This window comes from Eubalaena glacialis, chromosome 1, assembly GCF_028564815.1.
Source record: "Eubalaena glacialis isolate mEubGla1 chromosome 1, mEubGla1.1.hap2.+ XY, whole genome shotgun sequence".
Classification (NCBI taxonomy): Eukaryota; Metazoa; Chordata; class Mammalia; order Artiodactyla; family Balaenidae; genus Eubalaena; species Eubalaena glacialis.
In genome coordinates, this window is record NC_083716.1 from 179,531,116 (window position 1) to 179,554,598 (window position 23,483).

A 23,483-nucleotide genomic window follows, 5' to 3' on the forward strand; every position below is an offset into this window, starting at 1 on the left:
TGGGGAGCAGAGAGGGGAAGGCAGTGATCTGTGTTATGACAAGCACCCATTTTTCAATTGGTGCTGGTGAAAGATCAGATGCGCCAGGCTTCTCCGACGCCCTTTAGGAAAGGGAGGGGAAGGGGGGAGTGGTGGAGGGAGCAGGGGATGTGGTGGGGAATGGAGCGGGGAACCTCGAGGCTCCTGCTGGGCCTGAGAGTGGGGCTCCTCCTCTCCCACAAGCCCCCAGAACCTGGAGCACTAAGGGGGGTGATGGGACCTTGGAGACCAGGATGCATGCGGGCGGGTGTCGAAGCTAAAAAGAGGGAACTGTTTTCCCGGGCTGGGCTCCGGCGCAGGGACAGGGACCTTCCTGGATTTGGTTTCCCCTGCCAAATGTGACTTTGCTAGTGGGAAGGTTTTGGCAGATTTCTTTCACGCATCCAACTCTGGTACCCCAGACAGCCGACAGGGCCCAATGCCTGAAGCCACAGGCAAAATCTGTTTGGTCAAGCAGATTTTAATACTTTGAGATATTAGCTTATACTAATTTAATAATCTCATGCTAACAGTTCAAATAGAGAAATTATTAGTTTTAGCTCAACGAAGGCGGTCTTTAGTTAGGCTCTATTATAATTATAAGCGGTTGTACTTTTAAAAAATGTTAATCTCAATATAGGTCTAATTAATGCTGCCTTGTTACTGACAAGTAGTTCATCAAATATCTGATTCAAAGATTTTCATAATGAGTATATTAATTAAACTATGAATAATCTAAAGGTGGTTATATTTAAACAATACCTCATTATAATGATTAAATACTGATTTTGAATATTATGTCTTAACAATTGTCACTTAGAAAACACAACCTTTCCTTATGTATGAGTCTGTAATGGCAAAATGCAATTTTGGGATTTTTTCCCCTTGTTCAAAAAATGTGAACCTCATTTTAAAACACTTCTGAAATAGGTTACACACAGCTTAATGATTATCAAAATGACTCTTTTCTGCAAAAAAAGACCCCAAAGTGCGCGTACAGCTGCAAACCCAAGAGGGTCAGCATCATTTCACTGTATTCTCTTCTTGATTACAAGCCGGGCCCATCAAACACAACATAATTACAGTAATTTCAGGTTTATTTATTCTAATGCAGTTTCCCCATCTCTCTGGTAATTATGAGCAATTTTTTCGCCCAGGGAATCTTTTTGCATTAACAAAAGAGATAACGCACTGAAAGCCAAATTTGCTGTGCATTGAGAAAAGAAAAAAAAAAATCAAATAGGTGCGAGCTGCCATCTCTGCAATTCTCCGGTACCGGAGCCGGCAAATTGCTTGCAGGTGTATGAAGCAAGCTTGTCAATGGCCGGGCCTCCAAATTAGCAAATGCACTGCGTCGAAGTAATGAAGACAGACTTAGCAAAATTGCCAAACAACAGATACCTCTTTAATATCTTCTCTCACACACTCGCTCTAAAAGGGGTAGGGGTGGGGGTGGAGGGGCAGAAGCAACAATCCCCAGCCCCCTCCTCACTGGTCTTGGGTTTCATAAGCTGGGGACTGAGTGGCCCTGCAAGTAGTGGTCTAATTGTGGAAAAATCAAGCTCCTAAATCTAGGCAATATTTTAAAATACAACATTGGAAACATGTTTATAATTCACAGTGTTCCTTCGTTGATTATTATGTTTTATTTTTATTTCTTTCTTTTTGAGATCTGCACTGGGCTAGGTCAGATGGCTCTCCAGACTTGCCTATTCTGCACTAGTTTAAAGAGCCACAAAAAGTTTTAGAATCCCCCCCATCTATATGCACAGAAGTATGAATTTACTCTTAGAGTCATTTGATGCAGAAATTAACTAAATCTCTCCCCTTGAAGACATTGTCAATTTCTGTCACCAGAGGAAAGGTAGGTCTGGGTGCTGGATACAAAACCTGCGAAACTCGATCCCAAGAAAAAGTGGAAGGAAAGAAGCAATCCAGGCCCCTAGCTCTATATTTTTATCCTGCTACTCATGTCTTTCATTCTGTATCTTTAAAAAACCGATTTCAAAAATCTCTAGCTTTTGTCATCCCACCGCCTGGGTTAAACACCCCGAAATCAAAGGCTAAAGTGAACTTTTCTGCTTCTCATCCCTCATGGCCATAGAAACCTCTATCAAATGCAGTAGAGAGGGTAAGGGTCTCTCCCTCCCATGACTCAAAGAAACCCTCCTTCCGTCCCAGCTCCACAACAAACCCCAATTCAGTGTAGACTGGCAAACGGCTCTAAAGGGTGCCTTCCCCAGGTTCAAGAAACTGTCACCCCCCCACCCACTCCTTTCCTACCCCCTCCCTCATCCCCCAACCTTCAGGGATTAACACTTCCTGAAACATCAAGTGTTTTTATAAAAAGGAAAAAAAATAATCCTGACATCGCTGACAAGAAGTTTTGATGGAAGAATTAGCTGGTGCATACATAATCACTCCCCCCACCCTCCTATTCCCGGAGCGGGAGCCGCTGCGGCGGGCGCAGCGCAGCCTTCCAACCCTCTGAAAAATGAAACCGGTTTCCACCCTTACCTTCTTCAGTGTCAATTTCAGATAATCTGGACACAATCTTTGCTACATCAAATCAAAAGGGTCGAAGGCGGCTTTTGGCTGGGAGAATGACAGGAAAGAAAAGGCAAAAAAGAAAAAAGAAAAAAAAGAAAAAAAAAAAAGGAAAAATAGGAAATACAAAACCGACCAAACCAGAGCAAAACAAAACCAGAAAACCAAAAAGTATCCCCCAGCCCCATCCTCCTATCCTGAGGTAAAGAGTGGAAAGAGGTCTCCAGGACCAGACGCCTCTGAGCGCCGCAGGCTTTTTGCAGCGCTGCGCTTGCAGAATAGGACTGAAAATTTCGGCTATATAGCCTCTGTCTTTATAGCTGATGAAAAAAATTGCAGATTATTAGCATAAATGTTTACTCTTCATTACGCTGATGACATTGTGCACTCGAGATCTTGGTAATCTTTGGGAAAATTATGAGTAATTTTTAAAAATTTTAAAGCAGCAGCAGTTACCATGCAATTCAGGCTAATTCTGCGTAGGCTCCGAACGGATATAATTATCGAGGAGTCAAGATGTTATGCTAAAAACTATGCATTGATATTCCCATTTATTATGTACATACAACTTTGACAATGTTGATGCTTGAAATAGCAGGAAATTGTCTTGCGCAAAAATTACAGTCCATATTAGGACATCTGAAATTGCGAAGAATTATATAGTAATTGCAGGCTTTCAGATGGGAGAGCCAGAATGCTCAAACTAGTGCAAATGTGGATAAAATTACAGATCAGAGCAAAAATTAGGGAAAAAGGGGGTCTGGGATTTTTCAGGTTGGCTATAGGATTCCGGAAGTGTCTAATGCCACATGATTGCTGCAGCTTTAGGGGAGACATTCATGCCTCAAATAGCGCCTTGGCCAGGGTGGCTTTAATTGAATTTCTTGGGCTTTTTCTTTTAATAGGGGCAAATGAGAAAATTGGCCACCCAAGGCAAATTTTCACTGTTCTCCCGCGGGAAAAGAGAATCCCCTTTCCCGCGTGCCTGCTGGCCCCAGCTGGGATGCCTGAGAGGCCCAGGACCCCGACCCTAAATGCGGCGACTAAGCAAGAAAGTGCCTGAGCAGGATTCCCACCACCCCCTCCTCCTCCCAACACCTCTTCTATTTTTTTTCTTTCCAGTTCTCCCCTCCTCCTTCCTTCGGCCCCTTTCCCGTATTCTCGCAAACCCCTTCCAAAGTGCAGCCAAGTAGGGCCCTGGAATCTGCAGGCCGAGTCCAGGGGGCGGGAGGAGGGGTGCGGGGGTAGCTGGCTGAGGAGTTGGTGTGAGGCGGTCATCACCCCTAGACAGAGTGCCGCCCAGTGCCGGCGGACACCAGCCTGCTTTTTTGGAAGCTTTGGGAAGAGGAGGGAAGGATCTGAGGATCCTCGGGGCCCGCCCCGCGAACTCCTAGGCGTTTCTTTGATCTCCACCGCAGAGAGATAGCGCCCCCGAGAAACACCCATTCCCCACTTGGGCGGTGCTTCTCTCGGGCACTGAGACAGCCTGCGACTTTAAGAAGCCAAGGCCAGGGCCGCAGAGGGATGGGGCGGGGCGGGGGCTGCCCCGGGGCGGCTTGCTGCGGCTCCGGGCTGGAGAAGCCTACGGGAGTGCGGCCACCGCTCGGAGCAGCCCGAACTCGGTCGGGTTCCAGGGCCAGAAGTCGCCATTGTTCCGTGAGCGACGATTTCATCTCTAGGGTATTTGAGCCTCCTGGGCCACAAAAAGGAGGGCAGGAGCGGGAGCGGGGAAAGCCCGCCATGTTTGCTCTGTGCGGGCCCGAGTCGGCCCCCTGGGATTACCCTGGCGCGCTCCAAGTCCAGTCCCTCCCTCTCCTTCGCCTTTTCTCTTTCCCCGGAGTTCTAATCTTCTGGCTCGCAGTCCCGACCCACCACAGGGAGCCTTTCTCCACCTTCCCGGGCTCCGCGCCCAAACCTCACCGCCGGCCTCCGCCCTCCAGCTCCTAGCGCTGGCGGGACCGGACCCGGGACACAGCCAGTGGCACCAGGACTCCTGAGGATTCCCAAAACGGGCCTCCGGAGAATCCTGGGAGCGCTGCGCAGCCCGCAAACTGCTAAGACACTGCAGTGTTTGCGGTCTGGCCCGACCGGGAGGACGGAGAGGAGTGGAGGCGGCCGGAGAAAGAAAGGTCTATCTAGAGACTCTGCCTGTGTTCTCACGTGGAGGTGGAGTGGCTGCTCCTCCAAGACCTGCCTGCGCTCTCTTTGCATGAAGCACAGCCACCCCGCGGCCCCGCCCGGCCCCAGGTCCCAGGCCCCAGGGCGGAATGTAAAGTCTTGTAATGGGGCAATCACTGCCAAACCCGTCCCAGCGAGGGGAACTCCCGGCAGGGGGGCCTCAGAGGGTAGCGGGGGCCTCCGAATCCGCCCGCGCCTTTGAGTTTGGGGGGTGGGAGACTGGGCAGCGGGTTAGGCTTGGGGGGCAGATTCCAGATGCGGAGGGAGGCTTCCCTGGGGCGGTTTTGGGTATCACGACCCTGCGAGAGCCCGCCCGTCTCCGAAGAGCCTAGTCAGACCCGGCCAGGGGCCCGCGTAATCAAGACCGCAGGATCGCGTCCCACCCACCGGCTTGCGGGGACCCCAAAGTCAAATGCAAAAGAACCAGTATTTTAGGAGGAAGAGAGAATCTGTAGTTTCATTCTCAAAGAAGTCTCTAACCCCCAACAGGTTTAAGCGACTGGTGGTCGCTGTTCCCCAGCGGGAAAAGACCCGGCTTGTGACTTTTGAGCAAGTGCTTGGGACGGGGACGGGGGAGGGGGTGTTTTGGGGAGTGCGGGAGTTGCTCCTGGGTTTTACAGTCAGTGAGGACATCTTTGTTAGAAAGGTAAGGGGTCTTTCTGCTCCCCGATATCACTCTCCTTCACAGGACCTTTTACCCCTCTTTTCCGCCCCCCTTCTGCCAAAGAACTGTTTGTAAACAAAGCTCCGGTCTTCCAGCCTTCTCTCCGCCCCCATCAAACCTGATACTTCCCCCAAACTCTCCCCACTAGTCTCGGAAATCCTTACACAGGACGGATATTCACAATTTTCACAAGTAATCCTGAAAGAAGGCGGAGGGGAAGCCTCCTAAATGGTCCCACATTGCAGCCGCGCTGATTAGGCCCGGGATGCATTCCCTTTCTTTCCTGCCTCCCGCCCCCTCCCCCCGCAGCCCGGGAGCGGCGGGGCGGGCGGCGGGAATTCGGGGCCGTGGGAGGGGTGTGTGTCTACACCCGGGAAGCACCCGGGGCGGGGTGGCCCGCGGTGGAGCGCGCGCAGGGCGGGGGTACGGGGGGTGGGGAAGGGGGAACTGCGAGGAGCAGGGGACGCGGGCTCGCCAGGAGTGCCTGCAACTGGAGTTGGACCTCAGTGCCAGTGCTCAGCCGGAGTTCCGAGCAACACTGCCAGGGGGTGGAGCGGAGAGAACCGGGCACCCCTCACTCTTCGTCTTCCCTCCCTCTGCCTCCCAGCTCTTGTCATATCCTGTCTCTGGCCTGATATTTCACGCGAGCAAATGGAAGGGGATTACAATGAAGATTTATGTGTGTTCCGAGCGCGGCTGGTTTCCCAGTGCAGGGAGCCGAGATCGCTGCTTCCCATTTCCATTTTTCATTCGCGCTTTGGGGAGTGCAGTCGGGCGCGGGGGGAGCTTGTCTGCGCGGCGGCGGCGGGCTGATCACAGGGCTCCGCGTCTCCCAGCGGGCCGCGAGACTGTGAGAAGGACTTGCCAGTGCGTCGCCCCCGGCGGGGCTGGAGCCTGCCCCCTCCTCCCCCAGCCAGGCTTTGTTTCTCCCCTCGCTCACCCCTCCTCCTCCCCGCCCCCTTACTTCTGGGACCCAGGTGCATCCTTGCGTTCCCTTCTCTTTGCCCTTCTCCTTGTCTGCGGAAACGCCCCCTTCCTCTGGCCCCTGCACCCTTCTGCTCTCTGCTTCAAGGGCTTCCCGGGGAAAGGCGCGCCGTGGCCCGGCCCGACCCCGCCGCCGCCGGGTGCCAGGTTCGGTGACTCCGGCGAGTCTGTGGGGCCTTGGCCCACCCCAGAGCTGGGGCCGCCCGCCCTCCCGGCTCCCAGGCTCGCTCATGCCAAGGCCTGTTGCGTGATTCCAACTTGGGCTGACATTCCCTGCCCCGGGCGCTTCGGCGTAGGCCTCTTAATCATCTTGTCTGCTGCAGATCCTCGACACCAGCCAATTTACTGCCCCGTCTCTCCTCGCTGGTTTCAGGAGGGGGAGGGGAGTGCGCGCAAAGGAAGGGAGGGCACAGTCAACCGCAGAAAGAAGGCTGGCACCAGCTACTGGCACTCAAAGAAAACCACGAAATTTGGAGCTGGGGCGGGAGCGGTGGTAGGAATGGGGGTCTGCTAGGCAGCAACTGCTTAGGGAAGTCAGAATCATGGGGTCAATGAGCTTCATCCCAGGCTTCCCTAGCCTGGGAAAACAATGCAGGAATGCGAACGGACACTTGACTGAATGGCCTCCCTGCCTTCCCCAGAGCCCCAACTCTGTGGACCATACTCTGCTGTAAACTAGATTCAATGCAGGCCTCAAAACAATCTGGCCAGAAAAGTGAGGATTCCTCTCAGTGATGCTTAGAAAGTCACCATTGTCCCACGTCTGTTTTTTTTTTTATTTAATTTTTTAATTTTTGGCTGCTTTGGGTCTTCGTTGCTGCACGCGGGCTTTCTCTAGTTGCGGGTAGCGGGGGCTACTCTTCGTTGCGGTGCGCGGGCTTCTCATTCCGGTGGCTTCTCTTGTTGCGGAGCACGAGCTCCAGTAGTTGCAGCACGTGGGCTCAGTAGTTGCGCCACACAGGCTCAGTAGTTGTGGCACATGGGCTTAGTTGCTCCGCGGCATGTGGGATCTTCCCGGACCAGGGATCGAACCCATGTCCCCTGCATTGGCAGGCGGATTCTTAACCACTGCACCACCAGGGAAGTCCCCCACATCTGTTTTTTGGCAGACATTAGTTGAGGACACACAAAAAGGATGGCCTGAATAGCCATCCTAGAGGACATATGGCAAACTGGGCTCTCTGGCTTGCCCCCAACCTCCTCTCCAGTAGATGCTGGTCGCTTCAGAGGGGATGGCTAAGGTTCAGCCTCTCATATAGGAAGGGGCCAGAGCTCTCCCAGCCCTAGAATGCCCTAGAATGCTGCTCTTCCACACAAGGTGAACTTGGAAAGGCCTCTGGGTAACTCTGGGCCTCATAATTGCAGGCAAAAGTAAAGCCTCACTATTTGGGGGCATTGGGATAAAACTCTATGCTACTAAGCAAAATTTATTGAGTGTTTACCGTATGCCACACCCCGTCATTCCCTTGTTAAAGGCTCCCAGCTCTGAGATATCTGTTATTATTGATTCCATCTTACAGATCTGCAAACTGCAGCACAGAAAGGTTAAGTGGGTAGCCTAAAGTCACACAGTTTGTGACTGAAGCCAAGACGTTTCCAACTGTAGGCCCCAGCGCTTTCAAGGAAAAAGACTTTTAGTTCAGGACTGCATTGCCCACCTACCCCTGGCCTTTGAAGGGAATGCCAGAAATTAGGGTCACTTCCAAAGCTGGGCGCTAGCTATGTGGGACCCAAGGTGGAAAGCAGAGCTGAATCATGTATGGACGTTTCCCCTCCGAGATTGTGAGGTGTTCACAACGCCGAAACCACAGCACTGTGCTTCGGTCTCCGTGCGAATGTACGTGAATTTTTGTCAGTGTTCTGTGTAGGAGTGTAAGTGTGATTCAGTATGTGATAGTATGGATGTGACTGTGCGAGTCACAGTGTGTGATTGCATGTGTGCTAGCGCAGCCCTGTGTGCCCGGGGTCGCCCTGCCTTCCAGAGTCTCGCGAGGGCCTGGGTGGTTCACTGAGTTCTCAGCTCAGCCAGTCCCAGAAAGGCTGCAGGGCAAGCAGTGGGGAGGGTCCAAACTATGGGTCAGACCCCGGCTTCGGCAGGTTCCCCGCGGCGGCTCGAAGGTACTGCCCTGCCAGCACCTCGGGCGCGGGGGCGGCTGAGACCTCCCAGGAGCGGGGCTGCGGCGCCGGCGCCGAAGGGGCCGGGCGGACGGAGGCCGGAGCCACCCGGCGCTGAGTGACTCACCGCAACGAGAGCTGGCGAACCTCGCGCAGGGACACGGATGCGGGCAGAGCGTGAACTCTTGTTGCGGCCCTGCGCTGAGAGCGCGGGTCCTCGCCTCGCCGCACCTCCCCGCAAGTCGCAGCCTCCGATAGATGTAAATGTCACTCTTGGCTGACCTAGTTCCCCGCCTGGGCAGCGGCTCGAGCTTCCAGGTCGTGACACCAAGGAAAAAGCGCACACATCCAATGAAAACAATAATTTATTTAAATAATCTCTTCATATTGTAAAATCAACATTAAGAGCATGTTGTTTTCATAATAAATAACCCCAAAATACCTTTCATTTCAAGAACAAAGACTTTAGGATAAGATAAAACAAATCCAAATCAGTAGCTTAGTTAAACTGAGACCATTTTTCGAAGGGAAAAATAAAACGGAGGGGTTGCTGAGGTCACTGCTAAACCGCAGTTTTCACAAGTGGGGATTTACAAAAAAGTCTGAAAAGATGAGTATTTTTATACAAATAAATCAGTGGGAAAATCTGCACAGACACCTTTATTTACAAACGCTATATCGAAGTCCAGGCTAATAATCCTGAATAGGTTTTAAAAAAGATAATTTAAACACTTTTTTTTTTGCAGTGTCCACATATTAAAAAAATCATTTTTTTCCCCAACATCAAAATGAGGTCATCCGCAAAGGCACCTAAACTTTTAAAAAAATAAAAATAAAAAAACTCCACTGGTGAAGGATGAGGAGAGAGCTGAGGGAGCGTTCCTGCGAGGAGAGCTAAGGCGGGGGAGGGACGAGGGCTCCAACGGCTGGAAACAGCAGGGCAGAAAAAAAGCGGCGGGCCGCCGGGGTCAAGGGGTCGGGGGGGGGAGGGCAGGCCGGCAGGACCGGGAGGTCAATAACCCCAGAGAACAGGAGCTGGGCCTGGGGGCGGGCAAGGAGAAAGGAGCCTCAGAGGGCCCAGGCAGCCTCGCGGGCGGGGCAGGCGTCCCTCTCCGGGACTCTGCTCGCGGCCCGGGGCGAAAAAGGCGCCGGACTGCCTCGCCGGGCGGGGCGGGGAGGGGAGGGGAGGGGAGGCAAGTCTGAGGCGGGGCTCAGGTCGGAAAGGCGGCCGTGGCAGGGTTTCTCCCGCGGATGCCGGGTTTCTCCGAGAGGTGCCCGTGGCGCGAGAAGACGCCTTCCAGTCCCTGGCCGCGCGGTGGCCCCGCGAGGGTAGCAGGGCCTGGGGTAGGCCATCCTGGGCCGCCACCTCCGGGAGAGGCGGGTGGCATCATCGGGCCAGCCGGAGGGACCCTATGGCCCTGGGGACGAGCAGTAAGGATAACTGGTCTCTGCTCTCTCAAGTCTCTGGCGCAGTCTCCGGGAGTTAGAAAATCGTCCCGGCGCTCACCGGGGCGCCCCCGCCGCCGTGGTGGTGCTGGTGGTGGTGGTGGTGCGGCTGCGGGGTCTGCGCCGGGTGCAGCAGCGGCGCAGCGGCCTGCAGGTGCGAAGCGGAGCCCGAGGCCTGGTGGTACCACGGGTAGTTGCCCAGGAAAGCCGAGGCGGCGCTGCTCGGGCTGGAGCCGGAGCTGCCTGCGCCGCTGCCGCCGCTGCCCGGGCCGCCGCCGCCCCCCATCCGCTGCGGCGCGCCGAAGTCCCAGGAGGTCGGCGCCGAGGCCGGCGGCGAAGCACAAGGTGGCGAGGCGCTGGCCCCCGGGTGCTGCTCCGAAGGGATCTCACCGCTCTTCCACATTTTCTTGAACTTGGATCGGCGGTTCTGGAACCAGATTTTGACCTTTGTGGAAAAGGGACCTGAGCATTAATGGAGGAACCTCGGCCTGGGGCAGGGGAGGGGAGGAAGCTTAGGAAGACAGCTGGTAAGAGGCGGACACCCTGGGCAGGTAAGCCGATCACGTGCCGCGGCCTCAGAGGTTCTGTCGGTTCCTGCTCCAATGGGAGGTATTCTCAAAAAACCCGAGAGAGCTGATGTGTGTGCACTTCGGTGATGGTAACAGCGGAGGCAGTCAGGAGGGCCACTTGTTTTACCCGCTTAATCAGTAGTACGCGGAAGGACAACTTGCTACCGGATTTCTGCCCACCCCTGTCCTATCCTTTTCTCACACGAGGTGGCACCCTGGGGGATTTCAGCTTCGGGCGTGGAAGTTTAGGCCGCCCAAGGCGCGGGCCTCGAAATCCTTAAAAGTACTATAAAAAATACTTTAAAAAACATAGTCCTAAACCTGCCTGCTCCCTGGCCATCCCAGGCCAGCGCCCTCCTCGTGCCTCCCAGGCCGCGAGCCCTCACCTGAGTCTGGGTGAGGCCCAGAGACGCCGCCAGCTCAGCTCGCTCGGGCAGTGCCAGGTACTGAGTCTTTTGGAAACGCCGCTGAAGAGCCGCCAGCTGGAAACTGGAGTAGATGGTTCGGGGTTTCCGGACTTTCTTTGGCTTCCCGTTTACTATCCGGATTTCAGGCTCGAGGTCCTCTTTCTCTGCAATAAAATGGAATCGTGAGAACCGCGCAACCGCGGGAGCCCAGGAGTTCCCCGCCCGCCGGGAGAGCAGCGTGGAACTTGGCCTAAGCCGGGAGGCGGGTTCTTGGAGACGCTGCGCGGCGCTCAGGCACAACTTTGCAACGCGCGGACCCGCGCCGCCAACGAACCCGGGAGTCGGTCCCTCCAGGGAAGGGGAAGACAGGCGCAAACCGGGGAAGAAAGGAGCAGCAGGTGGTAGGGAAATGAGGTTGTCGTGAGGCCACCCGCCGAGGCCACCTGGTCCCACCAGCCGAGTACCCGGGTACCCGAGGGACGTACCCGGTGACCCTCGGCCAATTGAAAGTTGAGGAGGGTAAAGGGCGCGAGGCGAGCGGGAAGCAATCAGTGTGAAAGGCCAGGGCTCCAGATGGATCCCCGTCCCAAACATTTTTATCCCACCCATCCCAGGAACTAGACCGACTTGGCACCCTTGACGCGAAAGTTATGCTTACCAGGTTCGTTGTTGGCCGGGGACGAACTGGTCCCGTAGGGCGCGTAGGTGTAGGCGGCGGTGTAGCCCAGGTCGTAGCCGCTCTTGGCTGAATAAGGGACGTTGTTGAGGCCGCTGGCGTGGTACTGGTAGGAGCCCATGTGCGCGTAGGGCGAGCCCCCAGCGCCGCCGCCGCCGCCGCTGCCCGCCGGGTGTTGCTGGTTGGTGTAGTAGCTGCTGTCTGTAGCTGTGGACACCGGGAGTGTGGGCGACTCCTGAGGCTTGTGGAGGCTGCTGCCGTTGCTGCCGCCGGGGCCAGCGCCGCCGCCGCTCGGGGGCTGCTGTTGCTGGTGGTACGTGCTGGAGGCCGTGATCTGGGTCGAGTGCATATCAGCCACCAGACTGTCAAAGACTCCAGTCATCCTGGCCCGGGACGGGAAAGAGCAGGGGTGGCGGGCGCGAGGGGGGTTGCGAGGCGCCTCCTCCGTCTCTCCCTGTTCCCTCCAGCAGCCAATGTAATTACAGTGGGGGAGGGGGGAGGAAAACAAGAAATGCGGCAATGGTCTAGGCAACTCCTCCTCCGGGGGAGGCGATCACCGTGCACTGCTCGGGACAGCTGCCTCCGGCCGCATCCTCTCTCCGCCTCTCGGGCCGCTCGGCTCCTTGCCCAGCGCGGGCTCGGGCTCGGGGCGGGCAGTGGAGGGGGCAGGGGTGGCGGGGCCTGGCCAGGGCTCCGGGAGGAGGTGGGAGCAGGTGAGCAGCCCCGAGCGGCTTTACGATTGTCTGTGGGCCGGGCTCCCGCAGGGTGGGCATTTAACACTCGTCACGTGAGCTCAGGCGACGTCACCTAGCAACGGCCAATCAGAAGCGCCGAGCCACAAGGCTTCTGGAGCTCAGGAACGCCGGGCGCGGGGTGCGGGGTGCGGGGCGCGGGGCGGGGGGGCTGGGGGGGCTGGGGGGTGCGGGTGGGAATCACAGGGCTGGCGCTGCGGCTGCTGTGGTCGTGGGTGCAGACACGCTGCTGCTGAATGTGAACTGCGAGGCGAGGGGCTGGAGGCGGGGGGCGGGGAATCAGGGTGACCGATGGCAGGAGAACAGAAGGCGTGAAGACGGAGACTGTCATTTCGCCTCCGAAGAAGAAGAAATGGGGTCTCCCAACCCATTCTGTGTACAAGTGTCGACCAGTTCCAGTGATTCGTACTTTCACGTCCGAGGTCAGCTTTCAAACATTAATCAAAATAAAGTGGTGCCGAGAGCCCGGCCAGTTCTAGCTCCGCTTTTCCTCGAAGGGTCTGGCATTTACTGTTGTCAGCCACTCGGCACTTGACATAGTCCATTGATTTAAATTATCCATAAACCACGTATAATAATAATACCTGATTCCTAACCAACCCACAGGAATATTAGGACAATTAATTCGATAATATTTAAACTATTTTCCTTGTTCCTTGAGAGAAAAGCTATATAAATACAAAGGTAGTATTGCTAATGATATATTTGAAAGCATTTTCCCTTGTACTTTTCTGACACACCGAGACTGAGTAATTACGTGTATTTGATGGCTAATTGACAACCGAAAAACGATCCCGGGGATTTCCTCTCTAGGTTGGACTGACCAGATGGCCTTCAAAGTTCGTTCTAACTTTAAATTCCATGTTTTTACGAAAAAGGAAATGGGATGATACTTTGGTGACAGTGTTGTCTCGATACTACGAATCTTGCTAAATTTACAGAGACAAAAAAGTTTTATCTCATGCACTTAACCCTATTTTACAGATTTTTCATTTTAGGACAATGTTTGGCCCTATCACTGCAATTTCTTCTTCTTTTAAATCTGAAGTGGCGACTTCCTCTATATCTCTGTTTCCTGGTGGTTGGAAACCGTGGTCCGGAGTTGAGGGACACTCTCCTTTACCGGAGTCCGCAGTTCCTGCCTTGTGGCGCCACCTGGTGGAGGTGTTCGTGATTGCGGTGGGCCCAGTAGACGGTCTAATCATGCCGAGGCGCCAGCCTCTGAAACCCCCCAAAAGAACAAAATAGTAATTAAAAGCCACAACATTGTGCTAGTGCGTGCCATCTGAAGCACCCCGTTCTAAAGACATAACACGTCGCTGAAAGAACTTGTTACAACAACTGCCTAATGGAAAACAAGTTAATACTTTGAAAAATATCTTTGGTTTTCTTCCTCAGAAAAAGCAAGTGTGTAATTAAAACTCCAGCATCCACATAGCTCACTCTCTGCGGAATAGTGAGGAAGGTAATCCGCCTTCAAATCTGCCTGGATTTAGTTTCCAGCCGTCCTTTTGGTTACAGAAGGCCCCTAGATGGAGAAGGGTGAGCTGGTTTAGAAAGCTTTGGGAGGTGGGTCTCACCAGAGGAGAGGCCGCATTGCCTTGTCAGCGCATTGCGCTCAGCCTGCTGCTTTGTGGGCCCCAGTCTCAAACTTAACCTCTTGATATGTAATCAAGATTGCTTTTTGGTGTCTTGACACCAAGTTACAAATCTTTCTGTCACCACAGTGGTTAGCTGTTTTGACCTAAGGTAAAAACTTGTTTTCCTATTGAAAACGAAATATAAAAGATCTAATTTCCATAGCCTTGCCTTCTCTCTGCTCCTTTGTTCCCACCCCAAGCATGTACTCCAGACTTGTTCATGGTGGCAAATGTGTTTAATTTTATTAACTGTGAGAACCTGCATGAATGGCCTGAAGTCCAGGTCAGCTAGATCTGGAAAATAGCATCTTCCTGGAAGGAAATATGACCCCAGTTCCCCTTTAACTGCAAAACAAGGGACTTGTGTGTATGTGGGAGAAAAGACCGGAGGCAATGAGCAAAGAGAGAGAGGGAGAGAGAGGCAAAATTTACAATTGCATTTGGAGAATCAAGTAAAGACCTGAGATGTTAATTCTGATAATCTGGGCACAAATCTGGGTTTGCCTAAATTATCAGATCACAATATCCAAACGATTTCCTCACTTTGGTCTAAAGTCAGGGAGACAGTACTGTAGAGAATTGACACTCTTGTCCACAGTTCAGAGTAGGGGGATGCCTCTCCATAGTGATTTGAGAGGAGTTTAGGGGGGGCTCAGACCGAGTTTGGGGTAATAGACATGCCTCCTTGCAGCCAAAATTCCTCCTCCACCTCAGGGCACCCTCCTTCCCCTTTTCTGCTTTCAGTTTTCTAGAGAAGGATGTGGGAAGGAAGGGGGCTCAGTGTCTCTGCTCTGGTCTTCTATGTTCCAACACCGTCGCTGAGAGCTTCCTGTTTTAGATCCCATGCCCACCAGGTTGTCGCGACGGCCCTTTATCTGTCTCCTCCCTTGGGAGCCTCGTGACAAGCCTTGCAGGAAGGACGGAATCATAGTTCCCATTGTACACATGAACAGTGAGGCTCTAGGGCAGAAACGACTTCCTTTGAGTTAGGTACCCCTCCTTTCTCTGTTGCCATAGTGTAAACCACAGGGTACTTACCGTAAGCCTTGGTCGAACAGCTGCCGACCTCTGGCAGACAGCGAGCGGTTCTGGAGAACAGGTCTGCTGCGCCTTGCTTTCAGGCCTCTTCCCCACCGCTGGCTTGGGTCAGGCGTTTAGGGCTTCCCCTGGCTCTGCGCACAGCCTCTGCCCGACCACTGGGCGTCCTCCATTACACAGAAAGCGGACGCCGAGGGGTGCCGGGATGGGGGATGGGGGGAGAGGATGACCCCTGCCGGCAGGGGGCGCGGGGTGGGCGCCGAAGTGCCGTTTGTGAGCAGCCGGGACAGGCTCATTCTCACTCGCCTACGTCACTCGGGGTCACACGCGCTGCTGCTGGACTGCCCCCTGTTCCCACTCTGCACTCTGCCGTCGAGGGTCCCAGCCAGCTAGTCTCGCTTACCATGCCACGTACTGTGCCAGGTGCTGGGAGTTCCTGTTCTCCAGTACCTTACAGTCTCGTGGAAAAAGCAGATATATTGCGACAACTAATACAGTACTAACGGCCAGCTTTTATTTCTTGAGCGTTTCCTGAAGTCCAGGAGTTCTGACAAGCATTGATCCCTGGGAACCATCCTATGTGGTGGGTTCACAATTATCCACATCGCGGAAACCAAGGCTTACAGAGACTGATTTTTTTTTTTTTTTTTGCTTCAGGACACGCAGCAGCGTCAGGACTCGAACGCAGGTCCGGGCCACAGAGGCAAGGCCGCTGCTGCCGGGGTCCGGTTTCAGGCCTGGGGGTCACGGGAGATCGCCGCGGCACACCCACCTCTCCCGGGCCAGGGGCTCCGAGGCAGCGGGACCGCTTAGGAAGGGGCCCTGCGGCCCCAGGAGCGGACTGGAAGGAGAGGCTTCTCCGGGAGACTAGCCTGCGCGGGCACTACTCGCGACCCGGGATGATCCCGGAACAGACTCGAGGGTCAGTGTTCGGTGCGGGGAAGGCGGGCGCCCCCTCCCGTTCCGCCAGCGAACCGCAGCTCCGCGCAAGTGTTTTGTCCCCGCCGAGTTGCCGCACCTCCGCTCACTGCTCGAGTGAGTAAACCCAAAAGGGCTTGGCGAGAGTGAGCCGACGCTCAGCGTTCACAGCCCCGAACCTTCCGCGGGTGAGTCATGGCGCTGGGTGGTCAGTTTAACATGCTTCTAGAACTTTCAGACCAATTTCCCTGACTACCTTCCAGGTCTTCCTGACCCAGATCCAGGCCCATTTCGCTTTACTGCCTCTTCAGTGGTTGAAGCAAAGAGAGCGAAAGCGGGGTTTCCTGACCCGCCAGGGCGCCCAGACTGGGGCGAAGGGTCCCCCGGGTTCTGAGGCGCTGCGCGGGGCCCTCAGTGTCCAGCTGGGGCTCCCGAGGCCGCAGACTCGGCAAGGCGGACAAGCTTCAGTGAGCGAGAGGGACGCGTTCTCTCTCCGCGGCTAAAAGCTTCAGAGCTCAGTGTCCGATCAGGCGGGCTAGGAACGCCGATGGAGTAAGTTACGCCCCCGCTCCCGCCCCCCCAGCTCCGAACACTGGGACCTTCACTTTGCACTTTCAGCTGCACCCACGTGGGGTGATAAGAGGTGTGCAAACAAATGGCTCTCAACAAGGTTTATTCTTGAACCTGAAAAAAAACAGTCTCCGCCCCTTTGCCCTAGGCACCGCATGGGCGGACGCCGCTGGGAACGTTTGCGTCGGGGCGAGCTCAGGTGCCTGCGGGGCGGGCGGGAAGAGCTGCGTTCCTTCTGGAACCTCCTGCCCTCTGCGTGCCCAGCCACGGTTGACTGCTGCCTGTCAGGTTGAAGGGTAACTCCTCCCATAAGAGGGGCGGAGGTGAACCCCTGTGCGGACGCCCAAACTCGATGGTCACCCCCTGAGGCTCATGGTGCTGGGTTGTCAGTTATAGCATACTTCTGGAACTTTCAGAGCCAATTTCGCCTTGTGCCTTACAGGTCTTAGACTCTAGTCAGGTCCATTTCACTTTATTGTCTATTCAGTGGTTGAAGAAACCCGCCCCACAGTACCAAACGGGAAAAGAACTTGGAAGGAACCGTTTGAAACTCAGTACCGTTTTGGGTACACGGATTCCTTTCTCTCCACCCCCGCCCCTTCCTCGTCACACACTAAAGAGCTGTGCCACCTCCTATGGATGTGCTGACTCCTAGGCTCGGGAGCCAGACTTTTCTGGGTTGAATCGCTGCTCTTACTGTGTGACCTTGGGAAAAGGACTTAATTTTTCTGTGCTTCGTTGTTTTTGCATCTGTAGAATGCGGGTAATAATAATACCTTCCTGGAGGGAGGGGCAAAGTAGGTGAAGAGGATTAAGAGGTACAAACTACTACTATGTGTAAAATAAATGTTGACAATGATGTAATGTACAGCACTGGGAATATAGCCAATATTTTATGATAACTATATGGAGTATAAGCTATAAAAATACTGAATCATTATGTTGTACACCTGAAATTAATATTGTAAGTCAACTATACTTAAATCAAAAACAAAATCAAGCAAACAAACAAAAAACCCAATACCTTCCTCCTGGGATTATTGCGTGGGAACATATCACCACGTGTTTTCTTGTCTGCTGCCCTGCTTATCCGGAGAACTGGGCATTCTCTGGCCTAGGCTCTGCAGGTTCTAAAAGGCCAAGGCGAGGGTGTTGCTCCATTTTCTTCTCCAGTGCGTAAGGATGCTTTCTCCAGGTGGCAGGCTGAGAGCAGAGGAGGCCTGCTAACTCCAGCGGACCAGAGCGGGCTGGGGATATGGGCGTAGGCCTCCCAGTCACAGTGCAGGGCCCATGTGCCTTAAGAAGAGGTCAGGAGCTGGCATGTGGGGAGTGCAGGGCTGCCTGCAGCACTGAATTTAGGAAAGGCTCTCAGGCTACTTACTACCTAACTCATGTAGCATTGCACTATCCTCATTTAGTCCCCTGGGCAGAGTCCCTCTGTGCTGAGCCTTAGGTAGTTTCCCTGTGTGGCATGCCCGGGCTGCTTCTACACCTCTCTGAAACCGTAGAGGGGGATGAAGAGGAGCCCTGCAAGTTATTCATAGGGAACTGACTATAGCTATGTCCAGCTTCTTGCATCCTTTTTTAGATAAAAGGAAACGTTGTTATTGTTAAAAAATTACAAAGTAATTTGTCAGAGAATCAAATAGTATTAGAAATATATTGGAGTGGTTAAAAGTATAGGCTCTGGGTTCAATCCCTAGCTTGGCCATTTGCAAGCTGTGTGACCTTGGGAAAATTACTTAGCTTCTCTGTGCCTCAGTTTAGTGTTTAATCAGAATAAAACTTCATCATTTGGACTAGTAATGGAAAATTGTGGAATAGAACAAGTGCTGTCTCCCAAAATCTGATCTTTTGGGGAATACAGCTAGACCGCCATTTCCAACCAACCCTTGCACTTAGGTTAATGATGTGATTCAATTCTAGGCTATGAGTGGAACAGAGTGGGAGTCACAAGTACCACTCCTAGGATGGGCCATTTAAGACAGCGTTGAGACTCTTCCCTGCCCTTCTTCCACTGGCTGGGACCAGAGTCAACTTAGACTTTGCACACTGTCACTTCCATGGCATTCTGTTGGCCAAAGCAAGTCATAAAGCCAGTCCAGAGTCAAAAGGGGAAGTAGACTTAAGATGACCAACTCATCTTGGTTTGCCCATGACTTTCCTGGCTTTAGCACTTTAAGTTCTGTGTCCCAGGAACACCCTCAGTCCTGGGTGAATTGGGATGGCTGGTCACTCTAAGTACACTCCACCTCTTTGTGGGAAGAGCTACAAAGTCACATTGCAAAGGGCATAGTTATAGGGAGGGATGAAGAAATGGGACATTTTTTGCAGTCAGTCTACTACAATGCCTATGAGGTTTCCAAGTAGAGTATCAGGTGTCATTTGACTCTATTTATTTGGCTGCGTCGGGTCTTAGTTGCGGCACGTGGGATCTCTTCCTTGCGGCAGACGGTCTTCTCTCTCGTTGTGGCGCGCAGGCTTTAGAGCACACAGGCTTAGTTACCCTGCGGCATGTGGGATCTTAGTTCCCTGACCAGGGATCAAACCCGCGTCCCCTGCATTGGAAGGTGGATTCTTAACCACTGGACTACCAGGGAAGTCCTTCATTTGACTCATAAGAGAGATCTGGTCTGGAGATAAATTTGGGGTGTGTGTGTGTGTGTGTGTGTGTGTGTGTGTGTGTGTGAGATTATCTAATATTTATTGAGCAATTGAATGACAGATACTAATATAGTAAACTTTTAAAAACAATAATAATATCTTCAAACTATTTAGTTTTAATCCTTACAAATTAAATAGGAAAATACATACTGTTTATCTCCATTTTACAAATGGACATAGGAGTTTAAAGTATTGTTTCTTGAGATAAAAGGAGAGCAAGATAAAAGGAAACTGATGCTGAGGGATGGAGATAGCAAATCTACCAAAAGCTGATATATGGTTCCCAAATACAGCAATTTGAGGCAAATTAGCACAGGGGGAATGTCTTGACATGCCTTGATTAGGTTCTGATGGACCTGGTAAATTATTGTTATTATTATTTTTTATACATCTATTGGAGTATAATTGCTTTACAATGTTGTGTTAGTTTCTGCTGTACAACAAAGTGCATCAGCTATATGTATACATATATCCCCATATCCCCTCCCTCTTGAGCCTCCCTCCCACCCTCCCTATCCCATCCCTCTAGGTGGTCACGAAGCACCAAGCTGATCTCCCTGTGCTTTGCAGCAGCTTCCCACTAGCTATCTATTTTGCATTTGGTAGTGTATATATGTCAGTGCTACTCTTTCACTATGTCCTAGCCTCCCCTAACCCCCCTGTGTCCTCAAGTCCATTCTCTACGTCTGTGTCTTTATTCCTGCCCTGACACTAGGTCCATCAGTACCATTTTTCTAGATTCCACATGTATGCGTTAGCATACGATATTTGTTTTTCTCTTTCTGACTTACTTCACTCTGTATGACAGACTCTAGGCCCATCCACCTCACTACAAATAACTCAATTTTGTTCCTTTTTATGGCTGAGTAATTTTCCATTGTATATAGGTACCACATCTTCTTTATCCGTTCATCTGTCGATGGACACTTAGGTTGCTTCCATGTCCTGGCTATTGTAAATAGTGCTGCAATGAACATTGTGTTACATGACTCTTTTTGAATTATGGTTTTCTCAAGGTATATGCCCACTAGTGGGATTGCTGTGTCATATGGTAGTTTTATTATTAGTTTTTTAAGTAATCTCCATACTGTTCTCCATAGTGGCTGTATCAATTTTCATTCCCACCAACAGTGCAGGAGGGTTCCCTTTTCTCCACACCCTCTCCAGCATTTATTGTTTGTAGATTTTTGATGATGGCCATTCTGACTGGTGTAAGGTGATAATCTCATTGTGGTTTTGATTTGCATTTCTCTAATGATTAGTGATGTTGAGCATCTTTTCATCTGTTTGTTGGCAATCTGTATGTCTTCTTTGGAGAAATGTCTATTTAGGTCTTCTGCCCATTTTTGGATTAGGTTGTTTGTTTTTTGCTATTGAGCTGCATGAGCTGCTTGTATATTTTGGAGATTAATCCTTTGTCAGTTGCTTCGTTTGCAAATATTTTCTCCCATTCTTGGGTTGTCTTTTCATCTTGTTTATGGTTTCCTTTGCTGTGCAAAAGCTTTTAAGTTTCATTAGGTCCCATTTGTTTATTTTTGTTTTTATTTCCATTTCTCTAGGAGGTGGGTCAAAAAGGATCTTGCTGTGATTTATGTCATAGAGTGTTCTGCCTATGTTTTCCTCTAAGAGTTTTATAGTGTCTGGCCTTACATTTAGGACCTGGTAAATTATTAATATTAGAATAGTAAGCCTTGAGTAATTCAAAAAAAGTTGAAATATATTCACATGTATTTCTACTTCAATTTCGTTTTGGTCAGAGATCATACTCTGAAGGATTCTAATCTTTTGAAATGTAATGAGACTTGTTTTATGGTCCATATACGGTCTGATTCAGTGACTGTAATAAGTGTGTTTGAAAAGAACCTATATTCTGTAGTTGTTGGATATAATGTTCTAAAATGTCAATTAAGTCAAGGTGGTTGATAGTATTGTTGAGAATTTCTGTTTTTACTGTTTTTGTTTGTTGCCTTCTATCAATTGCCGAGAGAAAGGTATTAACGTATTCAATAATGATTGTGTTAGTTTTTCCCTTTAATTCTGCCAACTTTTTCTTTATGTATCTTGAACTTTGTTATTAGGCACATATTTATGTCTTCCTAATTAATTAGATCTCTTATAATTGTGAAATGCCTCACTATTTCTCTGGTAATACTCCATCTTGAAGACTACTTTATATAATAGTTATATAGCTAATCCAGATTTTTTATGCTTACTGTTTGCAGGTTTTTTTTTTAAACATCTTTTTTTTAACCTATATATCTCTGTATTTAAAGTGTCATATTAGTGAAAGGTCAACTGGGGGACAGAAACTACAGTACTTTGAACCGGAAAAGTTTAATATACAGAATTATTAAGTAAAAGAGGGGATTGGAATAATGAGGGATTGATTAGTAAAAAGCAAAAAAAAAAATCTCAAGAATATAAGAAGAACAGATATAAGTAGCACCCCTATTTCTAAGGCTGAGATAGGGTGCCCAAGGAAGGGTCTCTCCCTCCACCTCCCTCTTGCCAAAGCTGATGCAAAGCTCCACCTTGTTGGAGAGGGTTGGGCCATAGCTCGCAGTATGGCAGATAAGTCAATGTGGTGCCACATCAACAAATCTTGCTGGAAATCCACCCTCTGGAACTTGCCAGAAACTTGCCCTCTAGGATGCTGAGGAAAGTTGTTCACACAGAGGTGGTTTCTGTTATGAGACTGCCCAAGGGGTTCTGGAGAATCTGCTGGATGCTGGGTGCTGCTGACCATTGTGCACTTAGGAGTTGGGCACTAGAGAAGCTGACAGTGTTGTAGGTGTCTGGTGAGAGAGCACTCTGAAGCCAGCAAAGAAAATATTTTCTTCCTGCAGTGTATCTCCAGTGGTCACCACTGACAAAGCTTAATATTGTGGCAGGTGACAAAGGGAAAATATTTAGATTCCTAACTCCATTTTTACAGAGCCTGAAAAGAAAGATGAATTTGGGGCTGAGAGGCAAAATATTGATAATTGGCACAAGTGTGTCTCTTGAAAGCATGTAGTTGGGTCTTACTTTTGTACTGAGTCTGATAATCTCTGCTTTTTAATTGGAATGTTTGGTCCATTTACATTTACTGTAAATCATTGGTAGATTTGGATTTGGGTCTACCATTTTACTATTTGTTTTCTATTGGTTCTACTGAGTTCTTTTTGTTTTTGTTTTTGTTGTTTCTTTGTTCCTTCCTCATTGTTTTCTCTTAAGTCAATTAGGTTTTTTTAGAATTCCATTTTATTTTCTATATTTTTTAGTTATTCTTTGCATTTTTGTTTTGAATGGTTGCTCTAGTGATTACAGTATACATCCTTAAAGTTTTAGAGTCTACTTAGAGTTTTGGTTCATTTAATGCAAAATATAAAAATTTTGCAACCATGCAGTTTCACTTACCCCCAATTCTTTATGCCAGAGGTCAACAAACCGTGACATTTGGGCCAAATCTTGCCCCTACCTGCTTTTGTTTTATTGCAACACAACTATACCCATTTATTTTTGTATTGTCTGTGGATGGTTTTATGTTATGATGGCAGAGTTGAGTAGTTGCAACAGAGACCATATGTCAGTAGCTTACAGAGTCTAAAATATTTCCCATCTAGGCCCTTACAGAAAAAGTTTGTTGACTCCAGTTTATGCTATGGTTGTCATATGTATTAATATAAGTATGCTAAAAATACCACAATATTATAATTTGATTTATATGGTCATATGTATTTAAATATATTAAGAGAAGAAAGATTGTCTTTTATATTTATCTACATTTTTACTACTTCTGGTCATCTTTATTTCTCCCTGAAGATCTGAATTTCCATCTGGTATCATTTCTTTTCAGCCTGAATTTCTTCTTTTAGCATTTCTTATAGTGTACTTCTGTTGGTGATGAAATCTTTTAGTTGTCATTTATCTGAAAACATCTTTATTTTGCTTTCATTGTTTTTTTAAAATTAATTAATTAATTTTTGGCTGCATTAGGTGTTTGTTGCTGCATGCAGGCCTTTTCCAGTTGTGGTGAGCGGGGGCTACTCTTCATTGCAGTGCGCAGGTTTCTTATTGCAGTGGCTTCTCTTGTTGTGGAGCATGGGCTCTAGGCGCGTGGGCTTCAGTAGTTGTGGCATGCTGGCTCAGTAGTTGTGGCTCACGGGCTCTAGAGTGCAGGCTCAGTAGTTGTGGTGCACGGGCTTAGTTGCTTCGTGGCTTGTGGGATCTTCCTGGACGGGGGCTCAAACCTGTGTCCCCTGCATTGGCAGGCAGATTCTTAACCACTGTGCCACCAGGGAAGTCCCTACTTTCA

The 23,483-nt window shown here is 50.6% G+C and overlaps 1 protein-coding gene and 1 long non-coding RNA gene across 3 annotated transcripts in view; one reads left to right on the forward strand and one right to left on the reverse strand.

The window, feature by feature from the left end:
• Positions 1-9,989: 9,989 nt before the first annotated feature.
• On the reverse strand, positions 9,990-11,986 carry DLX2 (distal-less homeobox 2). Its single transcript, XM_061202006.1, has 3 exons — positions 11,587-11,986; positions 10,908-11,092; positions 9,990-10,397 (listed from the first exon to the last, which is right to left on the reverse strand). The coding sequence occupies exons 1-3, from the start codon at positions 11,984-11,986 to the stop codon at positions 9,990-9,992; spliced, it is 993 nt and encodes a 330-aa protein (XP_061057989.1).
• Positions 11,987-16,064: 4,078 nt separating this feature from the next.
• LOC133098818 (uncharacterized) overlaps positions 16,065-23,483 on the forward strand; it is a 110,008-nt gene continuing 102,589 nt past the window's right edge. For both annotated transcript variants that reach the window (XR_009702253.1, XR_009702249.1), the window contains exon 1: positions 16,065-16,140. This is a non-coding gene — a long non-coding RNA (uncharacterized LOC133098818). The remainder of the gene's footprint in view (positions 16,141-23,483) is intronic.